The 14926-nt window shown below is 31.1% G+C and overlaps 1 protein-coding gene across 10 annotated transcripts in view; it reads right to left on the reverse strand.

The window, feature by feature from the left end:
- The window catches only part of Ahi1 (Abelson helper integration site 1), a 179432-nt gene extending 164525 nt beyond the window's left edge, over nt 1-14907 (reverse strand). For 5 of the 10 annotated variants that reach the window (XM_048798685.1, XM_048798690.1, XM_048798698.1 and 2 more), the window contains exons 1-2: nt 13923-14907; nt 12585-12709 (exon numbers count right to left, since the gene is read on the reverse strand). In XM_048798685.1, the coding sequence (XP_048654642.1) occupies nt 12585-12709; nt 13923-13932 (135 nt within the window). In that variant the 5' untranslated portion in view covers nt 13933-14907. Of the gene's footprint in view, nt 1-12584; nt 12711-13922 lie in introns of those variants that run through there. The other 5 variants (XR_007345822.1, XR_007345823.1, XM_015501515.2 and 2 more) reach the window with 2 other exon arrangements.
- Nucleotides 14908-14926: the final 19 nt, after the last annotated feature.

Consider the following 14926-nt stretch of genomic DNA (forward strand, 5'->3'; position numbering starts at 1 on the left):
AAAAAAAAAAAAAAAAAAAAGCCTCTCTTTTAAGAAATCAATTTTCAAATATTCTGTTTTAGAAGTGATATATGCTTTAAACAATAACAATTTTTTAAAAACAACAACAAAATAACCCCTCAAAATTAGAAACCCAAAGTTCATCCTTGATTGCCTTCCACAAAGAAAAAGATTGCTGATCTTTTCAGAAACTTCTCTTTGGTTTCTTTCTATGAATATAGTCATACTTCAATAACACTGAATTTCCATTATGTTAAAATGGGCCATATAGATATCTTTCTTTCTACTTTTTCAGTGAATACTAGAAATGTAGCACCAATATTGCACAGATTGTGAGAATACTCCTAAAGGAAATAGTTGTAAAAAGACATAATCAAGAATTAGACACACAAGAAATATTTTGTGGTCTCAAAAAATTTTTTAAATGAAACTTTGGGAAAACTAATAAGATAAGGCTTGTTTTTTTTTAATACTTTAATTCACTCTGATCCATCAGCCTTTGTACAAATAATATTAATTTTATATGACTTTGTATCTGTCATTGATCTTTTTCTTTGTTCAGTTCTTTTTTAAATAGTACAATAAATATAATTCCCAGCTCTGGTAACATCCTATACATTTCAAAGGATAATAATTATATTTTCATTATTTTTTTAAACACTTTATTTCTTGTGGTTTTGATTTCCTTTTCCCCCCTTATAATTTTATGGAATAAGTTATTTATAAATTATAAACTTGTGTTATTAATTTCTAGTTTTGTTGTAGTACAGTAACAGATGTCTGCTTTGTGGAATTTAATAGCTTCATGGATCTGGTTGTGACTGAATTTGAAATGGCCCAAAGACATTTGCTCATGTTCCTAATTTATCTTTGTCCATTCTTCATCTTTAACTTCTGTGCATCACTTAATATTTTTTTTCTTCAGTGTGTCTGCTTTTAAAATTATTCTGAAAAAAAAAGATTTACCAAAAATTCACTACTTTTAAGTATATAAATGGACTTTGGCAAATGTATACTTATATGGTCACAATAATCATGATATAAGTATTTCCATCACCCTGCATGTCTTTATGAAGTCAACTCCTGAAGCCAGTGTGATGGTGCATGCCTGTAATCCCAGTGACTCTGGGGACTGAGGCAGGAGGATCATAAGTTCAAAGCCAGTCTCCAGAATTTAGCAAGACCCTGTCTCAAAATAAAAAAAAACTTAAAAAAAAATACATTTCCCTAACTCCTAATGACAATGAGAATTTTTACATGTTCTTATTTGCTATCCATACCTCTTCTCTAATTTTAATTGGATTGTTTTCATATCACTGAGTTATAACTGTTCTTAAAATGTTCTGTATCAGATGGTGCTTTGAAAATATTTTCTTTCAACCCAAAGCTGATCCTTTCATTTTCTTAGCAATGTTTTTAATTTTTGAAAACCTCAATTTATCTCATTTTCTTTTTGTCTTATGCTTTTATATCCAGAGCAAGGATACCAAGGTTTTATTCTGTTTCTTCTATAAGTTATATAGCTTTGGTTCTTATATGTAAGTCTTTGATCCATTTCTAGCTATTTTCCAAACAAGATATGGTCACAATTTATTTTATTGCATATAGATATATGATTATTTCAGGACCACTGTTGAAAAGCTTTTCTTTTCCCTTACTGAATTAACCTTGACAATTAAGAATTAAGTGACCAGAATGGGGTGTAGCTCATTGGTAGAGCACGTACTTAGCATGCACAAGGCCCTGGGTGCAATCCCCAGTACAAAAATGAAGGAAGAGAGGGAGGTAGGGAAGAAGGAAAAAAAATAGGAAGAACTGAGTCCATTTCTAAAGTCTATTCTGCTCCATTGATACATATGCCTATCTTTATGACAATACCAAGCTGTCTTGATTACTACAGCTCTACTATGGGTTTCTATTCAAACTGTGTAACTTCTCCAATTTTGTTCTTTTTAAAATTGTTTCATTATTCTAAGTCTGTTGTTTATATTCCCAAATAAATCTCATATTTAGATTTCCAATTTAAAAACCTGCTGGCATTTTGATTAGTATTGAACTGAATCAAAAGATTTTCAGAGAATGGATATTTAGCAACACTGCTTCTTCTAAACTATGAACAGGATACCTATTTAAGCAAATCTTTATTGTTAGCACTTTGGGGCCTTTCAGTATATACACTGAATATAAATGTAAATATACATAAAATTATTCATTATACTCCCTTATTATCCTTTTAAAATCTATAGCATATAATGACTTTCCTCTCAGATTCCTAATATTGGTAATTTGTGTCTTCTTTCCTTTTTCCTGATAGATTTAATTAGAGGTTATGCAGGAAAAAAAAAAAAAACTCAGCAGACTTCAGTTGCTAAAATGCAGCAAATTTCAACATCTTGAACATTTTTGATGCATTTATCCTTGAGTGCTATGTATATTCCAGATCCTTTTTCTATATTTAAGATGATCATATGGTTTTCTGAATTAGCCTTATGAAATGAATTCCAGTGAATAGTTTTTCTAACACTGAACTGACAATATATTCCTAGAAGTCATTTTGTATTATCTTTTTTTGTAAGAATGAGTTCCTAATATTTCATTGATGATGTCTGAAGCTGTGTTCCTTAGCAATATTGGTTGGTAATTTTCTTGTAATATGTTTCTAGTCATGGTATCAGGATAATGAGTGTTTACAAGAAGGAGTGGAGAATTAGTTTAGCCTGTTAAAGAGCTTGTATAGAATTGGTATTAATTCTTACTCAAATGCTTGGTGAAATTTACAATGAAGCCACCTAGAATTACTTTTATTTGTGAAGTTTTTATCTATTTCTTTTAGAGGGAGCTTTGGGAGTTTGTACACTGCATGTAATTTATGCATTTCATCTCAGCTGCTAAATATATGGTCAGAAAATCATTCATGATACTCCCTTATTATCTTTTTAAAATCTATAGCATCTACAGTAACTTTCCTCTCAGATTCCTAATATTGGTAATTTGTGTTTGTTTTTTTTTTTTTTTCTTTTTTCCTAATTAATCTGGTTACAGGTTATGCAGGGGAAAAAAAAAAAAAAAAACACCTCGAGACCAGTTGATAAAATGCAGCAAATCCCAAATAAGATCCATTTTTGGGACCAGCTGTAGGTAGGATCCTAAAAACTGAGCTTTGAGTTTCTGGAATGCTATGTGTGATAAGACTGCTTTTATATGCCTAAAGCCTTGGGCAACACTGTACCAATTTGGTCAAATACTAATAATGTGATTTATGGTAAACATCTATTTTTGGTCTGGGAGACTGATATCAGAGTAACTAAGGTCATTCACACAGGCACTGCATGCTTATATGACACCTTGCACAAACACCTCACACACATACACAAAACCATGAACAAGAAGGCTTGGGTAAATGTTCCTGGTTATCAACATTTTGCACATTTTCACAGTTGCTGGCAGAAGTAAGAACTGTACAACACTACAGGGAGCACACTACTGGTTTCTCCTGCAGTGTGCCTGCCTCATGCACTTTTTCCCTTTGTTGATTTTAATCTGTCTCTTTCTGCTGTGATAAACTATATGAACATATCAGAGCTTTTGAGTCCTGTGGGTCCCGCTAGTGAATTATCAAGCCTGAAGTAGGCCATTAGAATGCCCAATACATAAGATGATCAATTTCTTTTAAAAGGATCTGCACTTGAATATACTCATGCTGACTATAGTTTTTCTCATTTCACTGTTTACACTTATTATTTCCATTTTCTATTTGGGGCTTAATTTGTTCTTCATACTGTTTAAGAAGGCTTCAATAATAGATCTGAGACTGCTATTCCTCTAATAAAGTTCCTCTTTAATTTCAGTATTATGAATTTCCATCTGCTTTAGAAGCATTCCACAATTTTGATACGTTGTGATTTCATTTTTCTTTAGTTCAAAATATTTTCTTCAGGTTTCTTCTTTAATGGCCATTTTAGGATCCTGTTTAACTTTCAAATATTGAAAGATCAGACATATCTCTTTGGTTAATTATTTCTAGTTTAATTCTGTCATGGTCTAAAACATGTTCTGTATCATTTAAAGTTTTTATTTTGTATCTATAATTTTTTTGCTTATATTTAAAACAGTAATATCTAGGCTTATGGCACAGGTTGGTATTTGTCTCAGTGTGCTAAAAATTGATTACTGATGTTTGTTGGATACAATGTTCCAAATTTGTCGACAGTGATTTGAAGTAATCTATTATTGATGATTTTTAACTACTTACTCTATCAATTTCTAAGAGGGACTATTCAAATATATAATCATAATTGCTGATTTGTCTGTCATTTCCATTAATTTTTGTGTATTTTAAAGTTCTTTAACTGGGTTTATACACACTTTTAGGATTATTTTCTTCCTGAAAAAAACAATACTTTTATCATTATAAAATATTCTCCTTTAAGCTAGGCAATATTCCTGTTTATCCTTGGTAACTTTTTATGTCCTAAAATATACTTTTTCTGATATCACTATAACCACTCCAACTTTGCTTCAACTACTATTAGTATGGTATTATCTTCTTGTCTGTCCTTTAAACTTTAACCCATCTGTGTCTTTATATATCTAGGGGGTTTCTTATAGTAAATATATACCAGGGTCCTATGTATTTGTCAATTTGAAATCTCTATCCTTGAATGGGTCTGTTTGCTCCTTTTATATTTAAAGTGATTTTTTTGATACAGCTGAATTTAAGTATTCCATACTGTTATTTGCTTCTATTTGTATTGCTGTTTTTTTTCCCCCTCTTTCTGCCATCTTTCTCATTATCTTTTTGTTATTCCATCATAACATTGCTTTTTTTTTAATCCATCCCCCTCCCCACTTTTTAAGTGATTGCTCCAGGTTTTATAATATAAATCTTTATCCAAACTTACCAAATAATGCCACTTCCCATGTATTTTAAGAACCTTAAAAGTATAATTCTACTTTACCTCCTCCCCTATTTCCTATGTTCTCACCTTTTGCTTCCACACACACATTCTATCCCTGTTTTCACTCTTGCCTTAAAAGTTATCTTTTAATTAAAGATTTTTTTTAAATGAGAAAAATTATTTCTTTAGTATACTTACTAGTTTCTGTGCTCCTTTGTGCAAATCTACTTGGTTATTACCTTTTTAAAAATTAACAATTTCTTGTACTTCAGGTCTACTGACAAAGAATTCTTTCAGTGTTTACTTAAAAGGTTCTTATTTCCCTTTCAATTTTGCAAGATATGTCTCTCAATATAGAATTCTAGGTGGTGATAGTTTTTTCTTTCAGTGTTTTAAAGACATAGCTCCAGTCACTTTTAGCTGAAATAGTTTGCTGTCATTCTTTATTCTCCTGAACAAAATGTCTTCATTTTCTCTGGCTTTTCAACAATTTTAGTGTGATGATGGAATAATTTTGTTCATATTTCTTCTGCTTATGATTTGTTGAGCTTCTTGTATCTGTGCGTTTACTGTTTCCATAAAATGTGCAAAATTTTTTCTTTGAATGTTTTCTTAACTCCTACTTTCTCAGATTTACGGTACACACAATTAAAATGCTTAATACTGTTCTATAAGTCACAATGTTCTGTTCCCTCTCCACTTTAACATTTGAGACCCTTTTTAGTGATAGAATGTTATTTCTTCAAGTTTCCTGATTATTTCTATGCAGTCTCTAATATGCTAATTCCATTCAGTTTACTGGTAATTTCAAATTTTATATTTTTTAATCTCTAGAAGTTTTATTTGGTCTTTTTTATATCTTTTTCTATCTCCTACATTGTTTCTATTAATTGACTTATTTCTGGTTCAAGGTCATATTATCTTTCCTTTTTATAAGGCTGGTGAATTTCAATGGAGATCAAACTATGCATTTGTATTGCTCGCTGCTAGATTTTCTCGGGATTCCTTTAAATATTGTTGGTCTTTGCTCTTAGACATAAACTACTTTGATCAGGTGACACACACTTGTAACCCCAGTGACTCAGTAGGTGTTGAGGTGTTTGAGACCAGTCTCACAAACTTAGCCAGAACCTGTCTCAAAATAAAAAAATAAAATAAAATAAAAGAGCTGGGAATGTACCTCAATGAGTAAGTCCCCCTACATTCAATCCCAATTAAAAAAAAATATATATATTTTGATGAGTATTTAGTTACCCCCTAAGAAGACTGGGGTTCTAAATTTATCTTTGATAGAGCCAAGATAATTACAGATTTATATTAAAGTAAATACATGGATGATATGAGTAATACCTAGAGAACCTAGAAGATTTTCTACCCTTTAAAATTCAGTACAAAAAGCAAAAATATTTAGAAACTTTAGCTCACAGGACAAAGACGATATCAGTACTATCAAGTTAAGTTATAAGAATAAAATGAGGTAAAAGAAAATCAAGATAATATAGCATAAGCAATGAAAATGAGAAAAATATGGCTTAAATTTCCCCATTTAAAAGAAAGATTTAAATGCAATTCTAAAAATACAACTATAGTGTGTTTATTCTCTACTTAGCCATTTATTTGTTATTACTATTGAATAAAAAACCACTCCAGACAGTAGTACAAAATAATAAAGTTTATTATGTTATCAATCCAATAAAGCCTAATTTATTAACATCCTGATACTCTGATCCCATGAGCCATCAGTTTAATCATCACTTGCCCTTATCATGTACTTACCGTCCATCACATTGTCTGGCAAAACTCCAGGCACTGTTCAAACTTAGTCATTTTATAATGAGTTTGAAAAATGTGAACCACTTCAAACACTGGTGTATTTATAAAAATATAGTCTATAAATTCAACTAGGTTATCAGCACTGTTGGACAAGTCTTCTATGTACAATAATCTGTTCACTTGCACTTCTCCTTACCTTCTCCACAGTGGCTACTTCAGACCCTCTTCACTCATCTCTAATGTCCAATGGTGTCACTTCCTAACTCACTTCTACAGACATAAGCCATCACATGGGAAGCTGGAACTTTCTGCTACCAACACGGCAAACACCTTCTTTCCCTCTTTTCTTCCCAATATAAAAATGTGAATTTTTTCTACTTGTGGTCTATATCTCCATTATCTTCCTGAAATCAGTGTTTAAACACCTTAATTCAATCAATACTATCTTCATAATATTCCTCTTCACAATCTTCCTAGAAGAGTCGTTAATGCGTGCTATATTAACTTACCCTTTTACCATCATTGTACCAAAAAGCCTTGTTCACTACACTACTACTACTAAGCTTTTAAATACTTATTTGGTCAGCAAAAAATATCATCTCAGTATCCCACTCTGAATCTCTTTAACTATTTCTATATTCTATTAGCTAATGTTATTTTCTCATACAATTTGTTTTATTTTTCATGACTTTAGATTACTTAGCTATTTAGGATCTTAATATTTATGGCATCTAATTATACTACTTCACAACAGAAATGAAACTTAATCTCTGAGGAGTAATCAGATAAATAACTAGAAAACATTAAGAAGGTCCTTCTGATTCTAGTATTCAATACATGTTAGCAATTACTTTTAGCTACATGTAAAAGTATTAACTCTTAGGACTGTAAAAATATTACATATTTTTCTCAATGAATTAGTTGACTTTGCTTTTTGACAAAAAGAGCATCTTACACATCCTAGTCATTCATTCAATAAACATTTACTAAATCTTCTGAGAATAGTCTATTTGGGATGTTTTTATCCCTTTTAAGACCAGAATATCTTTCTTTACAGGAAGATTAAACCAGCTAGTCATTTTTATTTTCTCATTTAAGTATTTATCTACTAATTTAGATCTTTACATTTAACTTTTTAAGCTGTCTGAAATGAAATTTAGTCATATAAAATGAGGTTTTAATTGAACTTTTTCTTCAAAAATTAAAGTATCCCTATCAATATTATTTCTTGAATTATATTTATAATAAAATGAAATATCTAGAAATGGTATAATCCCTTTTCTTGTTTTAAATTTTTAAGTTAAATCTTCCTTTTTCATTCTTCTGCATTAACTTTAGTCTACTTTTGTTAACTAAAAAAGTTCACTGACGATTATGACAACAGTGTGAAACCTAAACCTTAAAGAAAACTGGTAAGTATAAAGTCTAAGTCTGTAATATGTGCTAACAATTATTTACAAGTTTTTTTCATTATGAATCTATACTTTTGGAAAATTTATTTTTAAGACCTTTTGGAGGTTTCTGTAGTTTCTATGTGATATTTATCTATTAGTTCCTGTACCTTCTTCTCCAATATCTTCATATTGTTTCTCACTCTAATTATTTTAATTTACTACCCTGTTCCCTTTCAGTTGATTCACATAGGTTTCCTAATATTAGCATTTAGACTATCAATGACCATTTGTTCTCCTAAGAGAACATACATTTGCCTACAGTATACAAGAGCAAAATAGGGAGGCAGTAGAGCAGAGTTGTCATGATCACAAGTTACAGAATGAGAAGGACCAGGATTCCTACACCTTAGTTGTCTGAACCCAGTTAAGTTCCTGAAACTCTGGTGCCTCGGTTCTCCAATCTATACTAATTTTAAGATTCTTATGAGAATGAAGTGAGTTAATGAATGCATGGAAAGCATTTGGTATGGTGCCTCGTATGAAGTAGCTGCACAAAAATATCAAGTTTTAAAAAAAGCAAAACTATCATTATTTGTTTTATACTCCAGCATATTTTGTAATTATGTAAATATCAAGGATACTAACTAGTTTTAATGAAAAGAGACCTTTTCTATGTGCCCTAATAATAAAGGAAAAAAAATGAAGGTTAGATGTATATAGAAGTATATATCCTTCCTCCTCAAAGGAAACCATGGAAAACTACTAAAATCTTACACAGTATTTCATGTGTACATGTGGATCTGAAGGAACATAATTTTCACAAACATAAATATAAAATATTTGTTTTTTTAAAAAATTACTATTTTGTTTCCAATTAAAATGATTTCTTCTTGGTTATTTTTATATGCTCATATGGCTTTTATTCAATTTATTTGTACTAACTTCTTAATTATGCACCAATATCCATTTATTAAGATAGTCTTGAGATTTGGGGGGAAACTATTAGGTTGACTTGGATAATTCTTTTAACATGACCAATTTCAATTGTTCAAATTTTATTTAGAATTTTTTATTCTTTCAATAAAGGCGACAGCTCCAAGTTTCTAAATGCTCTTCATCTATATTTTTGCACTTTTATTTTAAACTTTATAGTCATTTTGTCTGGTATATGAATCTTGCAAGAGGAAAATGTGACTACTTCAAAAATTTATTATACAATCTACTTTTTAAAATAGAAATCTTAAGCCATTTACATTTATTGTCATGACTAAATACTTGCTCTTAAATTTCTTACTCCCTTACTTTTCTTTGTCTTATAAAATCTAATTTCAGTGATTTTCCCTGATCTCTAATGACTCAAAAAGTATAACAATCCATTTTATATGCTATATATTATTTTAATTATTTCACATTATAGGATGAAACAGTAACTATACCCTAGGCAGTAGTAATAGTTATATGACTTTTCCTTCCTTTGTAAGCGAGGATGTTTTGCTCAATCTTTGGAAACCATTTAATTCTGTTATTTCACATTATCATATAGACAATATTTTTTTTTACTTTATGATGGTACAAAACAGATGTTCATTCAGTAGAAACTGTACTTCCAATTTTAAATTTGAATCTTTTCCAATCTGGTGATGTATGGTACAGTATGTTCCCAGTCAGCCCTACAATCATAAGGGATTAACAACTGACACTCTATAGTGGACTGCACTGCTAAGCTATTTGGTAGGTTAGATGTATTAAATGCATTTTCAACTTACTATGGGTTCACTGAGGCATAATACCCTTGTAAGTCAAGGAGCAGCTGTATACATATATAGTAAAAATCTTTAGGTTTACTTTTGGCATATACATAATAAGACATTTCTATATATTTAACTGATTTCAAGGTTCATTCAATATTTGCAAATTATATGTTTTCTACGCTTTTATTCATGTCTGATAATCATATACATCCTCAAAAATAACATCTTTAATAGTTTGTCATTTTTTTTCAGGAGCTCATTAAGCTCTCTGCTCATATGATTACCGCCCTTGCAAATGACTAACAATTTAGGTTACTAGACTTCTTGGGTCAGTTTTCTCCTCAATACTCTATAGATATTTCCCCACTGTCTTTTGGAGTCAGTGTTTTTAGAGAAATCTGAAATGTACTTGATGCTTTTTTTGTTTAGATATTTGTAAAATTTATTTTTCTCCTGAAATAAAAACAAAACAAAAACATTTCTAGATGCAGTTCTCATCTCATAAATACCTGGAATGCAAAATGGACTCATGTCTTTGAAGATCTTTTTTTCTTAACCTCAGGCAGGTTTCTTCATCATTGCTGTTTTGGTTTCTATTCCATGAGTACTGTCTGGGAACACTTATTTGTAAGTCAAATATATTCTCATTACTTATTTTACTTCAGTTTTGGCCATTTCTCTCATGGAGAGTGCCTCAAGTTTGTCTCCCATATTACTGATTAGCTTTTCTCATGGTACCAATCCTGTTAGTTTAGGCCTGAGATAGTTTTAAGGAAGCAGCTGAAGAAAGAACATGGACTTTAAAATTGGAGTGACTATGGTCCTAGATCCCACTTTTTTGTTTTCTGACTATACAACGTGGACAAACAATTTAAAATAAAATTTCTCATGTGCAAAAACTCTGCATGATTAACATGACTATAAGAAATAATTGTTGTAAAATTCTTATCACCATGCCTGATACGTAATTAGAACATAAGGTAAACCTGCCATTATTGTAAATTCTTTTATTACAGGTTTTTTTCCTTGCTTAATTTTATTTCAGACTGCTTCCTTTTTCACCTCAGTCTGTTATGTTATGTACACAGAAATTCATGTTCTTGTTCCAAAGAGTTGCTATCACTTCAACGTTTATTAAAAGAGGTAACACTGACTTGTAGATAAGAGAGTACACTCTACAATCAGACTGTCAGTATTTGAATCCCTGTTTTCACAACTTACTACATAACTTTTGTCAAGACACTCCAAGTCTATGCTGTAGTTTCCTGGTCTATGGAGATAAATCTTTATCATTCTGTTGTTTGTAGAAAGTATGTGAACACTTAAAAAATGTATAGAAGAGAGCCTGAAAGACAGAAAGCATTGAGCTATCTAGTAAATGAAAGTGGGTATTCCTCTTCTACTTCCTGGGATTAACAATTCCAGAAATATTTGGTTTTCCCCTAAGCCCTCCAGGAATATTCCCTTCTTTTGAGCCAGAAAATCTTTTTCTCCCCCACCTATTATCCTTATTTCTGAATGCAAAGTCTATTTAGGTTTGGTGTTTGCTAAGAGAGGCTGGGTAAATTATGATGTTACTTCATACCTGTATGTCCTCAATATCTTAAATGGACCTTATAACTTCTGCTCACTATCTTATTATCCACTTAATTAAGAATTCTTGGCCTTAACTGCATCTTGCTCATAGCTCACAAAGTCCAATTCTCTAACAATGAGAGAAAATATGAGGTTCTTCTTTAACCAAGTGAGTTCATAAAAACATTCTGCAGACAACTGTTTCCAGGGTTCTTTTCGCTTTGTTGCAATGTAAAATCCCCACCTGAGGGGAGGGCATGTACCAATACATAGTGTTCTATTCTGCACATCACTGTTTCCTACTATGCTGCACACTGTAGCTTACTATAAACGGTACTTGTCTGTGGCTGGATTCTGGCCAGCGTTACACTAATTTTGCCTCACTTGAGAGTATATACTGGTACACTGATGACTACCAAATAGAATACTAAATTACACAGGTTTCATACATATACATTTGGTAAAATCTGATACAAACAAAATATAGGATATATCATTCATTAAAAAAGCTCCTTCCAGAGAAAGATTATGTATCACTTGGACATGCAAGGACTTATTTTTGTGTATGTGTAAGAACCCAAGAGATTATGTTCAAAGGAGAAAGTGCAAAAGAAATGGTAAGATAGGTGTAAAACATGAAAAGTTTACTGTGGATGCTGTCATAGACTCTCATAATACCACAGGAATCAGGCTAGTTAGTTGCTGGTTTGCTTTATTATTGCTTTAAATTCTGTATCTTTCATAAGTGTGCTGTCCAAAATTCTTTATTTAAATGTGTGGCTGAAGCATAAAAAGATAATTATTGACTTAAGGCCATTGATTTGCTCAGTTAGATTAAATCTAAATATAGACAAGTCACTGACTATCTGTAGATATTACTTCTAACATTCTTCATATTCTGGGTTTTAAAAACCTTTGTTTTCCTCAAAAATGTGTAATATGGCTAGTTTTGAGTTTCCTCATTGTTTCTGGTAACGCTCGCCAGTGTGCCTATGTTCTTCTTTTAGGACAGCACTCAAGACAGAATTCAATACTCTAAGAATGATGTTGATTCTAATGTAAACTTTATTTTACCATGTGTTATGGATCATGACGGACGTTTTTAATTTCCAAAGTTCCTTAGAATTTTAATATGAAAGCAATAATTTTATTCAGATATGTAAGTCACCATAACCAAATGATCAGTTACTCACTGGGATGTTTTCTCTAGATTTGGCAAGTTTTTTCTTCAGTTTTTTTCTTTCACGAATTAGATCATTGTGGGTCTTAAGTAATTCTTCAAAGCGAATTTTGGTTTTTGCTTTGGCTTCACTCTCAACTACAAAAGATAAAGACTCATGTCATTTTCTAAATAACTCTACTGTAACACAAACCTTTACTACTATGATATTAAGAAATAGTCTGTGAATACCTGCATGAGTTCTCTACATTATAACAAGTGAATGATTCCTACTTCTTAAAATATTTTTTTCTTTTAGCTGTGGTGACTTCTCACCCATATACCTCTTACCTCTTTAGTCACTTCCTCTAAAAGTCTCCTTTGCATAGTAGCATCTATCACTGTTAATTGTATGACCTTAGACATTTATAAACTTCATTTTCTAATATTATCTGTAAAATCAAAATTCTATCAAAGATCATCTGGCATGAAAAATGACTAACATTTGTCTAGCCTATAGTCACCATTTGACAAATATTAAAAGTTATTTTTTCCTTTAAAACATAAATCATATCATGCTATTTCCCTGCAGATTTAATTTAGGGTAAAATAAAACAAGTCCTTCATACGCCCTAAAGGGTTCTATACTTCCTGACCTGTCCATTTCTACAGCTTCAAATCAAGACAAACCTCCCCTTAAATACCTACATCCTGTCCATAATGTCAACCTTCTATCTCCTCCATCAAAATAAGCTCCTTCTCATGCAAATGGAGCTGCTTCTACATTGTGTTAAGCTATTTAAATGTTGCTTCTAAAATGGATCACTTTCTGACAACCTCATCTAAATTTTTCTGTTTCTTATGTAGAAAGCCATTCTTTTTCTTTGTAGCACTTAACCCAACTAGAATATATATGTATATATAATATACATATGTCTACGTACACCTACATAAATAATTCTCTCTCTCTCCCACCATACTATGTAGTGTATATTTACATCCCTAGCTACTAGCTTTGGTGTTCAATAAATATGCTTTACGTGAAAAAATGATGACTGAATGAATGCCCCCCCATAACAGGTATGAGCAAACTGTGGCCTACAGGCTAGTCATCTGCTTTTGTAAATAATGTTTTATTAAAACCAGATATGCTCATTGTTATGAATTCTTATGGTACTTTTATGATTTAAAAGAGCTGATCAGTTCCACACAGAGACCAAACCTAAAATACTCATTACCCTCTCTAAAAGCAATATTTGGTTGATGAGACTTACTTTATTCATTAATCTGTTAGAGTCCCTTAAAATGAGCCAAATTTAAAAACAAGTGTGTAAAATATGAATTTTGTGCAAAAATTTCATAAAAGTCTTACCAGTGGGCATAGCTCAGCTTTATGGCAAGCATTGAGAAATAATGTAACGCACTGACTCAATCAGGATCCTATTAAAACAAAGAGGATTTTTTATAACATGGATGTTCCAAATGAAAATTAAAACATTCTTCACTTAAGTTATGCCATGGTATTGCCACTACTTCACCAGTAAAGCGATACTCTCTTATCCCAATTTTTATGGAAATTAATTGAGTACATTTGAATTAATTTAGGGTCCTGCAATAAGGTTAAGTAAACTGGATCATATATGAATAAAATATTTTTTTATTTGAAACCAAAAAAATTAGAAATGCAGTAAACATCTAACTTGGTATGTTAGTAGACTTTTTAAAGTGTTCTAAAAAATTAATGACGATTTTAACATGATTTTAAGAAACCAAGCCCCAGCTCAGGTTTGATTTCCCAAAACATTATCATATTAATAAAATATGCTTGTGGGTAGCATATTCATAGGTAATTTAAATATTTCTGTATCTGCCACTGAAAATTTTGCTATAATCGAAAAGACTAGCACAAGCATCTGTGCCATCATTTTCAAATAAATATCTCAGGGTATATTACATCAGGGCTACTCAAACACATGGATATACTCTGCACATATATTCTTGAATTGTCAATTTATTTAAAGATGAGGATGAATCTAAAATGAATATATTAATTTCCACATAAGAATACAATATGCATGCATTTTTAAGAATAAAATTGTGTAAAAAAAAAGAAAAAAACATATATTTTGAACTACTGGGCATTATTAGTTAATGCTCCAGTTCCCTGGAGATCTATATTCCCTAACAGAAAAGTCTAAGAAATGCTAAAATTCCTTGATCTTCATTAATCAATCGGTTTACTTCTGCCCTGAATTTTAACCCTGGTAAATGTTCTGTGACCACCATCAAACTGCTAGCTTTTGGACAGCAAAACCTGTGCTCTCTTTATCTATGTATCACCATTAAAAAAAAAAAAAAAAAAAAAAAAAAAAAAAA

This window comes from Marmota marmota, unplaced genomic scaffold, assembly GCF_001458135.2.
Source record: "Marmota marmota marmota unplaced genomic scaffold, marMar, whole genome shotgun sequence".
NCBI classification, from domain to species: domain Eukaryota; kingdom Metazoa; phylum Chordata; class Mammalia; order Rodentia; family Sciuridae; genus Marmota; species Marmota marmota.